Genomic DNA, 14,577 nt, shown 5'->3' on the forward strand with positions numbered 1-14,577 from the left:
ATGATTTTTCTTGGTTGAGATTTTAGAGTCTTAGCTGTTTCATGTTGTGGACATGAAAATATCTGTGCAAAGAGCTTAACTAAAAACAATATAGCTGAAGTTGGAGAAAGATCAAGTCATAGTTTTTACTTTTCAGTCATGGGCATATACATTTTGCCTCTCTGATTCTTAACAATCTGAAGTTTACTAACCTAGAAAATACTGTGTTTTCAGTGGAATTATTTGGGACCAAAACCAAAGAATGAAAGCACGTATTTGGAAACTTTAAGTGATCTGTAATGAGCAAGTAAATATCATTTCAGAATTGCAGGATTTCAAAATCTCTTTTTATATTTGTGAAGGCCTCAGTCTTCAAATCTGAAGCAGAAGTGATGTCTCAGATGATTTTCATCTGCTTTGTAATCTGGGTTTTGCTTTGGCAGGATGTTGAAGTCAAATGGGTTGAATATCAGAATATGGTGAACTACCTCATGCAGTGGATCAGACACCATGTCACGATAATGTCTGACAGAACATTTCCCAACAATCCTGTGGAATTGAAGGTGAGATGTGATGGCTAAAACTTCTTGTTAGAGTTATGCTTTATGTTACTGACTCAAAGGAAACTTGAACAAATTATGTGCTTACTGATTTATACAATTAAATTAACTGTAGACCAGTTGATCTTTTCTCTGATCTTTGAACTCCTTGATCTTCTCAAAGTACAATAAATACATTATTAACACATGGACAACCAAAAGAAAATCTTGTGTTTGGCACTGATCATTTTTTGTAGAACTGTGGTAGAACAGTATAAAGGTAAGCTTGTGAAGAATATTAGGAGAGACTTTAGAGAAGAAGGTTATATTAACTGTAAGTAAAAGCTGCTGATGTTTTTTTTTGTTTCTGTAGGCACTTTATAATCAATATTTACAGTTTAAAGAAACAGAAATTCCACCAAAGGAGACAGATAAATCGAAAATTAAACGTCTATATAAACTTCTAGAGGTAAGTTTTAGCATGCACTGAAATGTATAGAAGTTCCCTTTCTGTGGCTTAAAATAACAAATGCGTATGAATTGTTAAGGTCTGGATAGAATTTGGACGCATCAAACTTTCTCAAGGCTACCATCCAAATGATATAGAAAAAGAATGGGGAAAGCTTATTATTGCCATGCTGGAAAGAGAGAAGACCCTTCGGCCTGAAGTGGAGAGGTACGCTAGTGAATGTTTGACAGGCTTGGTTAATATATTTTCTGTTGTTTTAACCCATACTGAAATGTGTAAATACCTTCTTGCATGATAAATTCCACATTATTTTACTAGATCAAGTAATTCTACTTTTGTTCAAGGCCTGAAGTTCTTTACCTGCTTCATAGAGGCAGGTCCAGACAGAAATAAATTCTGTGGTCTGACGGTCGAGGTGAACAGTATCTGTACCTCAGATCATCAAAGCACTTACACACAAATATAACCACCTTCTTTGTAGAGTTACTCAGAGCTGGCTTTATATCAGTTCACTGTCTCATATAAGCACCATCCTCATCCTTTACATGAAATGTGTATTTCACTTGCTGCACAGCATTGTGGGCTAACGTCCTGTTTAGAGGTTGTTTGAATTAGTATTACTCAAGAGCACACAAAATACTTAGATGTGCAAAATGCATAGTTGTCTTCCATGGTAGTAGGTAGGATGTCTGACACTGTTTTGTATATCACTAGTAATATACTAGCATACTAGCAAATTACTGAGCATAATCAAAATTTTAATGCAGTCTGAGAGCATTTTTCCTTTTTAATGGTATTTCTTAAGTTCTCTGGCAAATACAGGTGCTAACCATTCCTTAATTGAGAAAAACCCTATTTTCTTTAAGTGCTTTTTGGGGCTTCTGTGTATGGGTCTGGATTCATTCTGTTTAACTTTAAGCATCCAGACACCTAAGATCTGAATCACTTTCTAGAGAATCCTGTTACTGACTTTCTGGTGACAATAGGGTGATCTTTCTCCTGGCTTAGGTACCTGAAAGTCGGAATGAAGAATCCAGATCATTGTATAGGAATTCCTCAGAAAGAGACAGATTTCAGCCAGAGAAGATCCCAAAGACTAAATTATTATGTCATCATAATATCATAAATATATATGATTTAATATGTGTCATGCTTACAAAAGCAAGAGCATGACTGAAACACCAGATTCAGTGGGAGGTGTTGATTGACAGCACCCTACTATGGAACAAGTTCCTACAGAGGAATACCAAGTTGTCCCCTGCAATACAGAGGTTGCCCCCTTTATGCAGAGCAGAACACTGGAAAGCAGCAGCAAAAATACAGCCTGCTAGGTCTTGTAGCTTAATCTGTCCCAGGCTGCCAAAAGCAAAGTTAGTGTCTGGTTTCACCAATAGAAATTCTGTTCATACTTGCAGAAAGCTGTATTATCTTTGTTGAGAAAGTGTGTAAATGATGTTAGTTTATTTCTTTTTTATTAATATGGATGGAGCACAGGTAAACAAACATGAACCTAAGCTCCTTCCCGTATTTCAGGAATGGTAAACATACTTAGAGTGACAGATCATATAGTGATAGTCACTACATGTGGTGGTCCCTGTACAATGAGAGAGAAAATTTCTTCAAGTGATTCCAGCTTAATCACCAAGTTAAAATTATCAGATGTTCTGGACACAAGAACGTCATCCATATCTGTTGTATTGGTTATTAGTGCATCTCACTAATATGAGGTGTTGATAGAGCTCCTGGACTGAAATTTGATAGTGGTAAAAATGTGACCTCTGATATTGAAATTTGGTAAAGTAATAAAACTTTGCTGCGATCTGGTGAACACACCGGAAAGTATCAACACAGATAGACAATGTGTGGCCAGATTGGTGTATGGGATCGAACTTAATATGATGTCAATGAGGAGAGTGCCAGACTGAGTTCTAGTTTGCAAAACTAGCTGAGTTTGGCGTGCAGCAGGGGTGTGTCTGTGCCTTTGCTGTTCTCTTCTGTGTAAACAGTCACCTTGTGGGGTGGGTGTGGTTATTCAGGAATCCTAAAAGCAGGGGGTGAAATACTGAAAAAAAATCACCCCTCGCCCAGGTTCTGAGTTAAAATGTAAACGGAAGAGCAGTGATCAGATTTTTCTTACTTGTTTTGTGGTCAAAGCAGCAAGAAGCAATTGTCTGTGAATGTAGAAGAAGGTGAGGAGAATTTTTCAGGACAAAATAGTGGGACAGGGCAGTTAGTAAACATGTGCTTGGTCAGTGGAGTAATGATGGTGGGTTGGATGGTGTACAGGTGTCTCAGATTATATTGTTATGAGCTGATTAACCGTGATACTCCCCCAGTTTCATTGTGCTATTCCGTTTGAAGAAAAAGGAGTCAGCCCAACCAGAAGTTATTTGTACTGAACTGTTGGGTGAGGATTTCTCACTTCACTTGTTTTTGAAACTTTTCACTGAGGAGTGAGAAACACTGCGAAGAGTTCTTTTAGTTCTTACTTGGCTTTATAGTTATTTAATGACACTTAAATAAAATATTTGGCATGTCTGTTTCCTAGAGACGCCCTGATGTTGCTGCCTAGTCTGTACTTGCAGAGCTTTATTGCAAGGTAGAGAAGCCAAAAGCAAGGTAGCATACATAGCCTCAGGTACAATCCTTTGAAGAGCTGGCAGAATATTAATTGCTGGGTTTTGAATGTGCGCACTCAAGCCTATTTAAAGGAGGAGTGCTAGGTGTTTCAAAAGCCAGTAGTGGAACTACATCCCTAGAAGCTGTACATTTTGTAGGAGTTTTATCTTTTCATTTTCCAGCAAATGTAAACAGCCAGAAGGACTGTGGTCTGGATGTAAAAATGAATAGCAGTAGTTATAGCTATCATAGCAGCGATTCACTGTTTAGCAACAGTACTAGTACTCGAACCAGCGTTGATTCTAACGAGAATTTCCTTTCTGTTAATTGTGGTCCCACGCTGATTAAATCTTGCATAAGCTTTGGTAATGGCACCTTAGAAGGGAACAGGTAACTTGGCATATGTATTTGTGCTTTATGTTAGATGCTGTTGATTAATTTCTTCATTTTTGGAGTCATACAAGATGATCGGTAAATATAAATAACTTTAATACTTATTGATTTTTCTGAAAAACTTTGGCATCACCTAGGTTGGAAATGCTGCAGCAAATTGCAAACAGAATTCAGCGGGACAGTCGGAGCTGTGAAGATAAACTGATACTTGCCCGGAATGCTCTGCAGTCTGTAAGTCAGTCAGTGATTTTACTTGTCTGTATTCGTGAAGCAGTAGAATGGCTACTTAAAAAAAGATTCTTAAGGATTTTTGAGTGCAACCTTAATAGGTGCTACTTTTATTGTTGTTGCACTGTTAATACAGCATTTCTTCAAGAAAATACCACAAATTGCCTAGAGTGAGTTGTGTTACCTTCTCTTTTTGTCAGTAGTTAGATAAAATCCTTTGTTAGATAAAAGCACAATTGTTTTGAGATAAGAATAAGTTTTTACTAGAAAAAAATAAAATTAGGAATTCTTACAGCTGATTTCCCTTTGGTTTAGCTGCAAGGCTTAATGAATTTCTCTTATTCTATTAAGGACACCAAGCGATTAGAGTCAGGGCTCCAGTTCCAACATGAAGCAGAGATAGCTGGCTATATTCTTGAATCTGAGAACCTTCTCCGTCAGCAAGTGGTTGATGCCCAAATTCTTATTGATGGAAAATACTATCAAGCAGACCAGCTTGTTCAAAGGTACTTTACAGTGTGTTTTTGTAAACAAGTAAATGTCCCAAGTGTGGATACTGCGTACGGACAAGATTTTCTGTTCTTTATGTCTGTGGATAAACTTACCAATCTGTCACTGGGCACCCAAATGTCAGGTAATTTGGTGGGTACATTGCCTACAAATATTGAAGACAAGAGAAGCTGTTTGTACTCCTTTGTGAAAATGAAGTGATTTCCCTGAACATGTCTTAATGTTTAATGTTTACTAGATATCTGTGTGTAAAGAGGTTAGCTTGTTTTACTGCACCTAAAATGTGTTTAGAATTCACTAACTTTGACTTTTTTTAAATGGAGGAAAGATTTTAGGTGATAAATGTAGATTTATTAACAGTTAATAAGTGGGGTAACATGAAGTTACATATGTGGCAGTGTGTAGAGTCTTGGCAGAAAAAAGCATTTAAACAGGATAATTCAGTTTTATGAGAAGTTTTTTCAGGATCTGTCCTGGACTGGTTGAGATCAAGCACATAGCTCCTTGGCAGTGAACTGCAAGTGTTTGATCTACTGCAACATGTAGTGTCTTGTAAGATTTCTGGTTCGCTGATTGTTCACTGGAATTGTATATAGTGCATGTTAGTGCCCATACCATGCTGATTTTTTTAGTCATTGCCAGATTTCTTCATCTATTATCTATATAGAAGTATCAGCTGACATACCCTTTACTGTCTGATAGAAGAGTTTTTTTATAAATATTGAAGTGTGACTAAAGTGTAAGAGATCATGTGAATTCAAATCAGTTCAGCATGATAAACCTTAATCATAAGCATTCATTGAAATTATTTTTATTTCTTTTTTCTTTTTTTTTTTTTTTTAATAGAGTTGCAAAACTTCGTGATGAACTGATGGCCTTACGGACTGAATGTTCTTCTGTGTACAACAAGGGGCATGCACTGACCACAGAGCAGACAAAGCTTATGATATCTGGAATAACCGAAAGCCTAAACTCAGGATTTACAACTAACCTAACCCCTGAATTAAATGCTATGACCCAAGGTTTAACACCTCCTTTGACTTCTTCCAGCTTGACATCTGGCCTTTCATCAGGTCTTACATCCAGACTGACACCAACCATCACTCCCACTTACCCCCCAGGTGTCCCCCCACGGTTAGTCCAGAGCTATGTGACAGGAGTAGACAGTGGGACTCTGCAAACACTTAAACTGATGCAAATCAGAAAACCTCTTATGAAATCAGCTTTTGTGGATCAGAATTTAACGGAAGAAGAGGTGAACATGAAATTTGTCCAGGACCTATTGAGCTGGGTGGAAGAAATGCAGGTACCCATCTTTATGGAAACAGTCCACTTTTAGTTATGTTTACTTCTTATAGAACATGGCTAATTTTTAACTCCTCTTTGTAAGGTGCAACTTGATCGAACAGAATGGGGTTCAGATTTGCCAAGTGTTGAAAGCCATTTGGAAAATCACAAAAATGTCCATAAAGCTATTGAGGAATTTGAATCCAGCCTTAAAGAAGCCAAAATGAGTGAGGTACTGCACCATATTCTTTATTTCTTTGGTTAATTTCTCACTGGGTGACCCATAAACTAATGTTGAATTTTAAAACTGTTTGGGTTTCACACTCTTACTTTTACTTCTGATCTCTAGATGACTTTTGATGAAATCAGGAGATATAATGGTTTAACATATCTACCTTTTTTTTGTCTTTTGATCTTATATACCAAATACAGATCCAAATGACTGCTCCTCTTAAACTCAGTTATGTGGAAAAACTACACAAACTGGAGAGTCAGTATTCAAAGCTCTTGGTAAGTTCATCATTCCTCTTCCATGTTCGTCTTTTCAGTGTGCATAATCTCTGCATAATCTAATCATAAGGGGTGAACTTTAAATTCTGATTCTTGTAAATATTTTTCTTTTCTTTTTATTAAAGAATACATCGAGAAATCAGGAAAGGCACTTAGATACTCTTCACAATTTTGTGTCTCGTGCTACTAGAGAACTGATATGGTTGAATGAAAAAGAAGAGGAAGAGGTTGCATATGACTGGAGTGAGAGAAACTCCAATATAACAAGAAAAAAGGAATATCATGCAGTATGTATTTTTAGTATAATCCAGAGAGAATAATTAAGTAATCTTTGATAATTTAAGACATTTCTAATACTTTCTTTCCCTTTGTCTCAAAAAAGGAATTGATGAGAGAACTTGATGAAAAAGAAGAAGTTATAAAATCAGTACAAGAAATAGCTGAACAGTTGCTTCTTGAAAATCACCCAGCCAGGCTAACCATTGAGGTAAGTTAGTAAAAACAGCACAGAAACAGGAAAAGTTTTGGGGTTTAACAGAGCTTAATTTTGGGGAAAAGAAGGGAAGTACTAACTTAGAGGAAATTAAACAAGACTCTAAATAAAAGGGCCTTTTTTTTCTTTCTTCTTCAGCATCTCTGTCGTATCTGTATTCCAGTTTCCAAAAAATAAACACACTTTTATAAGGTTATAGTTACATCTTGGATTGCTTACATGAAATCCCCCTAAACTCTAAAATTAAAATTTTCAGAGTTGGTCTGTACAGATGTTTCTGATTATGCATGCAGCTTCTAGTATTATTGATACAAATTGCATTGGCAGGCTGAGGGCACAGAACAGTCCTTATGCGGTTTCTTTCCTGTTGGATTGAAAGAAGTTTCAGTAAGAGCTTTTCTAGTAATTTACTCTATCTGCAGGTTCCTATTATGATTTAGGGTTGGTTTCATAACTTATTTGTCAGTCAATTATGAAACCTGTTTGGATGTTAAAAATCTGACCAGTGGTGTGATTTACTTCAGTCTTGAATCAAGCCCTATGTTACACATACAGAGAATTTACTATAGCTGTTGTAGGGTCATAACAGGTTTCCAAAGGAGAATGTAAAATGTTTTTCCTTTTAGATCTTCAAGAAAAGAGTAGATACAGACACTAGGTGGTAAACATTGAAACAGTGAATAGCTGATTTATTATATAAGAATAAAAAATGTCAGAAAGAATGGATTTTTATTGTTCTTCAGCTCAGTGAGTTCACATCTGCCCAAATCAGGAAACTTGAAGAAAACTCCTCCCTTCCTTCCTTCTCTCAGTAAAAATGACTTTTTATGTAATGTGGGAATTTCTATTCCTTAACAGTATATGCTGTTCTAAGGGTTTCTTATCAGTGGAATATACTAATATATTAAAGATGCATATTATGAAACCAGGCCACCACAGTGACGATGACTGTGCAGGTTATTCTGTCTCCAGTAATGCTACACTGGGATATTTATAAAAAATAATAATAAAAAAATCCTTTTTTTACAGAAGAACCTAGGCATTAATACATCACTTTCAAATTCCTTGAAGCCAATGGAAAAGCTGTTTTGAATTCCCTGAGAATCGGAATTGAAAATCCGAAACCTGTGGATGATTTCCCGGGGGCGAGAGCGCCCCCTGCTGGGGAAGGCGATTTTAATTCCTGAGCGATCGTCACTAAATAATCTGTTTCAGCGAACCCTGATTATTTCTTTTTTAATTATGTAGTCAGTGATACTTTGATATCGATATATGTCCAGGAAAGAATGCATCTATTTTGATTGAGTAAATAGAGATACAGAATTGTAGATGAGCTTAAACTGGAGGAACCTTTGGAGTTGTACTCCAGCTCTTGCTTGAAGCAGTGTCAGGGATTTGTTTGGCCCAATTCTGACCAAGTCAGAGGATGGTGATTTCACAGCCCCTCTGAGCAAGTTTTCTTATGTTTGACTACGCTGTAGTGACAGAGTTCTTATCCTCACACCTAATTGGAATTTTTCTTGCTGCAGCTTGCTTTTCTAGGGCTAGGAGGTCAGGTTTAGCTTCTTCTGTTTGCTGCGTTGCTTTCATGCTTGCTAAAGGTATTCAAGTTTTAATTTCCATTTTTAAAATATATCTCTCTTCCTTAAAGGCCTATAGAGCTGCAATGCAGACCCAATGGAGCTGGATTCTCCAGCTCTGTCACTGTGTTGAACAACATTTGAGAGAAAATGCTGCATATTTTGAGGTAAGAAAGTAAATCAATAAAAATGTGAAATATATATAAATATATGTATTATATATATAAAATATATATGTCCTAGATGGTTATTCTAGGACTTCTCAAAAAGAAATAGAATGTGCAGTATTAATAATAAATGGAACACGCTGACAGCAGACATGTCCAGTGAAACACCCATCTGTTTGTCTGATTATCACCCATTCATATACATAGCAAATGATGCAGAACTCAGTTCCTGAGTTTTTGTTTTTGTTTTTTTTTTTCTTTTTAAAAATTACTTTTTGAAAACATTTAAATTATAAAGATTAATCTTTAGTGTCTTCTGGATTGGATGACTGCAGATAAAAAGGGAGTGATGTTGGGTTGAGATTCCTTTGGGCTGAGAAGGATGGAAGCCCAAAGTGAGGGAAAGGCCACTGGAGAAGACAAAGCAATTGTTGCTCCTAGTGGTCAGGGTAAGAAATGGGAATTCTGGCTTTAAGCAATGAGGTTTAAGGGACAGAATGGGATGAGGATTATCACAGGACATTTCTCTTCCCAACTGTGCTTAACGAGGATCTAGTTTGGGGGTGCAGATGCCCAAGCAGAACTGCCAAGTGTGGCAGCTCACTTCCCTCTCTACACAAAATGTTTGCTCCTCTGGTCCCTGGATTTTGCAGTAAGTTTCCACACTTTGTCGGTTCTTTATATATGAAAGTAATTGTAATTCTAAGGAAAGCTTGACTTCAGAAAATTTTTAAGTTTCAGGAACAGTAATTAACTAAGGTTCAATAACTGCTTGATTAATATTACATGTAGATGGTACCAAGAATAACTTGGTGTGCCTTCTAGAAGAGTACATTTAGACATGAAGTCATGAATCTCTCTCAAGTGTGGTGCAGTGGTCACTTAAAGCAACTAGAAGGGGTTATTTTTAAGAAGTCAGCACTTGAAATAAATGTTGGTGTAGCTGATTGTATACTTTTTAGGTTGTTTAAAAGTAACCCTGGTATTTATCCTAGTTTTTCAGTGATGCCAAAGAAGCCATGGAATATTTGAAGAATTTGAAAGATACTATATACCGAAAATACAGTTGTGATAGATCAAGCAGTGTTCATAGGCTGGAAGACCTTGTCCAGGAGTCCATGGTAAGAATTCAAGAACCCTATTAACAAGAGTTACAATGAAATCAGAAATGTGTTGAATTATAGTTGGATATAAAATGTATTAAGATTATTCATTTAAAGTGAAGGAAAAATAGTTCATATTTCAGAACTTATAAGTAAATAGTTGTATTTATCTGTTTGCAAAGAGTGTTTTTCACAACTTTAAAACACGGTATTATTTATTTCTTTATATTTACAATGCCAGATGGGGGAAACCAATGGCTACAGAAAGATACTTTGTTCTTGTAAAATGTATTACTTTTAAGATACACTGTAGAAGGAGTCAGGAAAAATAAAGTTCAACAGGATCAAAGAGGCAACACTGAATTCTGGCCATCTCTTATGACGTATTCTTTTCTTAACTGTTCTAGGAAGAAAAAGAACAACTCTTGCAGTATAAGAGCACAGTAGCAGGCCTTGTGGGGAGAGCAAAGGCAATAATTCAGCTGAAGCCAAGAAACCCCGACTGTGTACTCAAAACATCCATCCCGATTAAAGCCATCTGTGACTATAGACAAATCGAGGTTAGAAACTTGAATTTCTTCAAACCAATTACAGATGTGAGAATTCAGCTAAGATTTTGTTAATTACCATGTTCCTGGAGAAGCTAGGCTCTAAATTTCTTCCACCCTAGTAAACAAGAGCAAATCCCTGTGTTGGAACATTGGTTTTGTTGTTCTGTTGCTTATTTGTAGACACCATTTGCAGAAGTGCTTTGTACAATTATTTCGTAATGCTTGACTCATCAAATTATTCTGCTTTTCTGTTAATATTAGATAACTATTTACAAAGATGATGAGTGTGTGTTAGCAAACAACTCCCATCGTGCTAAATGGAAAGTCATTAGCCCAAGTGGTAATGAGGCCATGGTTCCATCTGTGTGCTTTACAGTTCCTCCACCAAACAAAGAAGCAATAGATACAGCCAACAGGTAGGGACAAAACAAAACTGCCTATTTTTCTGTTAAAATTAATTTATATGAAGCTTGGGTTAAGAGAATATCTCACAGGAGTTTTTTGTGGGTTATTTTTTTTCTTTTTCATGTGTTACCCTGATCTAAATTTGTTTGTTTGTTTGTTTGTTTTTCATATTTCAGGATTGAACAACAATTTCAGAATGTTCTGGCCCTTTGGCATGAGTCACATGTAAACATGAAGAGTGTGGTGTCCTGGCATTACCTGACAAATGAAATCGAAGCTGTTAGAGCTGGCAATGTTGCCTCGGTATGTGCTATGAGTAGGAAGGGCTCTTAACCATTTGCTGGGAAGTCATAGGATGCACTTCCTGGAAATGTATAATCAGTGATTTGCAGCAATCCTCATCTTTCTTGTGGGATTAGCTGGCAGCAGAGGCCGTTCTGGTTACCAGTGTGCAATGTTCTGTCCTGATCTGAGCAGTCTTTTCACAGCTAGGTTTGGGGAAGGAGCAGAGTGGTGGTGTCAGGAAAACTGCTTGCAGCCTGGTCTCCTGTTGTGAGCAGAGACCTCTTGGAAGCAATGAACACTAACTAAATCCTGCATTTTATGCTGCAAAGGTCTAGCTTTCTGCATTTATGTTGAAGATATCTGAAGATAGCCTAATGAAGATTAGCTTCATTAGGCTAAGGTTTATCTTCCTGAAGATGACCATTATTTCATCATGCTTCAACTTCTGACTAACAGTGGAACAACTGTTAAGTAACATTTAGTCTTTCAAGCAGAAGACAGCTGAACACTTATTCCTCCATAATGCATTTTTTCATTCTCGTACGTATCTGTAACTTGAAATGTTAAATAGCTAGTTAGGCCCAATCTGTCAGAAATGAAATAGTGATATAGATCAAATTACTGTTCTTTCTGGCTAAAACAGTGGGTAAGATCACAAACCATTACCATAATATTTGCAGTACCCAAAACGACATTTTCCCTCCTAATCTATCACTGTTACTGTTGGAAAGAGGAATCTGAGATAATTCTTGAGGTGTCCCTACTTGTATGACTCTTGGTGCTTGTTTGTTGCTGCTTGGTCATCAGATGATGTCTGATGTAGGTTTGTCTTATCACAGCCCATTACTGTCATTAAAGATGAGAAAGGATTTTATGGTGAGTGTCAACTGTCAACTGTCAAGTGGACTCCAGCTTAGGAACACTAAGCTTTCACAACCTCAATTCTTTGACCTCACCATCTTAGTAATTTGTCTTTATTGTTTTTTGGTAAAAAGCGTTACTGGGAACTGTGTGAGTGATGGATCATTGCTGACTGTGCTTTGGGTTTGTAATCTGTTGCAGATAAAGACGATGCTACCAGGTGAACATCAGCAGGTTCTAAGCAATTTGCAGTCCCGCTTTGATGATTTTTTGGAAGATAGCCGGGAGTCCAAAATCTTTACAAGCTCCGATACAGCACAGCTGGAAAGGGAAGTTAATGTTTGCAAGCAATACTATCAAGAGCTTCTTAAGTCTGCAGAAAGAGGTAAAACTCAGTTTAGAGCACTAGAAAGATTCCCTCATGAAAGAGATTTTAGTTGTTGATCCTGAGATCTGTTTTATCATATTGATATTGTTGTCACCTCTGTTATTTTGAACAGAGAGTTGTTTTAACAATGTGCACAATTATATTGTACTGAAGCTCTAATTTTTTTATTTTGTCTATATTAACCTATGCACCAAATATTGTTGTTACTTAATATATAGAGTACTACACAAATTTTACACTTAAGAATTTATTACATGCTTTACAGCTCACTGTTTAGTCCCACCTGTCTTGTTTTTGAATGCTGAAAATACAACTTGATTACTTTGTTGATTTCATAAGAGAATGAAAATTTTTTTCGAACTGTTAAGGCAAGAAAAGCATCCTAGGTATTTCTCTAGCTTTACAGAATGCTTGTAGTTACTGTTCTCTTAACACTCTTTTTGAGAATAGAAAGCTTAAAATGTCTGTTCTGATTTACTGTTGAGTAGCTAATGATTTCAAGAAATACAGTAGTGCAAAGCTGCTTACTTTATTAGCACAGTTCACTGCACTTCAGGAAAGATGTGTTACCCTGTGCACTGGAAAGAGAGAATTTAATGTACCTGATATCACTAATTGAGAGAATCAGTCACTGAGTTTAGCAAAGTCTGCAGATGGTTGATGCCTGTGTCTGGGATGCATGGCCACAGACAAAAGTTTTTCATGGGTGAAGAAATCATCTAATAATAACAAAAATTAAGGATTCCTAAAATCTTCCTTAAAGCCAAAATTCCAATGGAAACTGGTTTCATTTCAACCAGTCTCAGAAGGACCTCACACAGAAATCACACAGCGTATGCCAAGTTGGAAGAGACCCATAAAAATCATTGAGTCCAAGTCTTGTAGAATGATGACTTTATGAAGTGTTTCATGAGATAATATGTTGAAAATGACATGATGACTTTGCTTGCTAACATGGGCCTTATTTCTTTCAACAGAGGAGCAGGAAGAATCTATTTACAATCTGTACATCTCTGAAGTCAGGAATATCAGACTACGGCTAGAGACTTGTGAGGAACGGTTAATACGGCAGATCCGAACACCAATGGAAAGGGATGATGTACATGAAAATGTGCTTAGGATTTCAGAGCAAGAGGTGGGCCTTTGAGAAAGGCTGTTTTACCTAGGAAAAGAGCTTTATTTAAAAACAAATATACGCAGATATTTTGAGTGTAGCCAGGAAGATTTACACTGCACCTTGTAAAGATGAGTCAAATATAATGCTTGTGTTTGTGAGAAAGAAAATGCTGATAAATGATGACTCTGTTAGTTTCCCTATTATAAATGTATATCTTTTTATTTTTTTTAATGTTGTCCACATGAAACAAGCAAAGGGCATATCTGTACTGATAGTGGTATGTAGAGTATATATCAGGTTGATGTAGGATGAAAGCACTGTCAATCACCTTTCGTTTTACAGAAACTGAAGAAAGAACTGGATCGACTGAAGGATGACTTGGGAGCCATCACAGATAAATGTGAAGAGTTTTTCGGTCAAGCTGCTGGTTCACCTTCAGTCCCTACCCTGCGCTCTGAGCTCAATGTTGTTATACAAAACATGAATCAAGTTTATTCCATGTCTTCCATTTTCATAGATAAGTATGTACTAGGGTATCTTCCATCACACCTTTTAGTTCACAGTTTTCTCTTCAAAATAAATTGAAGATATGAGTATGAATAATATTAATCTAGGAAAGCAGAGTTAATATTTAACACTGTATAAAAGGGGTGCCTCATGACATGAATAGACTGAAGAACACAAGTGTGTTGAATGTTGTTATTGATGGTTCAGTTAACAGGAGATTTCTGTTTTTCAGATTAAAAACTATAAATTTGGTCCTGACAAACACTCAAACAGCAGAATCATTAGTAAAACACTATGAAACTAAGTTGTGTGAAGAAGAGGCAGTAATGGCTGACAAAAACCATATTGAAAACCTGATGGGTACATTAAAGGTAAGTGTTGGCTGGTGCCTTCTCATGGGCAAATCAAAAAATAAGAGAAATTAATCTGTCTCGTAGCACCTGACTTGGTTATGCTATACTGTATAGTGTATAAAAAATTGGCTTGTGTATTTAGTTTTAGTCTTTATTGGGGTTGACATCTCAGAAAAAACTTACTTTGGAACCTTAGGAACTGGGTAGTTTGAAAACCTGTTCCTGCTGTTACG

General features: G+C 36.6%; 1 protein-coding gene across 1 annotated transcript in view; it reads left to right on the top strand.

The window, feature by feature from the left end:
• DST (dystonin) overlaps positions 1-14,577 on the top strand; it is a 303,925-nt gene that overhangs the window by 153,221 nt on the left and 136,127 nt on the right. Inside the window, 19 exon segments of the mRNA XM_027888673.1 lie at positions 423-542; positions 892-987; positions 1,067-1,194; positions 4,137-4,230; positions 4,579-4,733; positions 5,584-6,043; positions 6,128-6,256; positions 6,457-6,534; positions 6,660-6,821; positions 6,917-7,021; positions 8,679-8,774; positions 9,770-9,895; positions 10,285-10,437; positions 10,690-10,844; positions 11,010-11,136; positions 12,181-12,364; positions 13,345-13,502; positions 13,827-14,005; positions 14,224-14,362. Of these exon segments, the coding sequence (XP_027744474.1) occupies positions 423-542; positions 892-987; positions 1,067-1,194; positions 4,137-4,230; positions 4,579-4,733; positions 5,584-6,043; positions 6,128-6,256; positions 6,457-6,534; positions 6,660-6,821; positions 6,917-7,021; positions 8,679-8,774; positions 9,770-9,895; positions 10,285-10,437; positions 10,690-10,844; positions 11,010-11,136; positions 12,181-12,364; positions 13,345-13,502; positions 13,827-14,005; positions 14,224-14,362 (2,844 nt within the window).

Source organism: Empidonax traillii, unplaced genomic scaffold (genome assembly GCF_003031625.1).
Source record: "Empidonax traillii isolate 1590-97213 ecotype Southwest subspecies unplaced genomic scaffold, ASM303162v1 scaffold243:size714344, whole genome shotgun sequence".
NCBI lineage: Eukaryota > Metazoa > Chordata > Aves > Passeriformes > Tyrannidae > Empidonax > Empidonax traillii.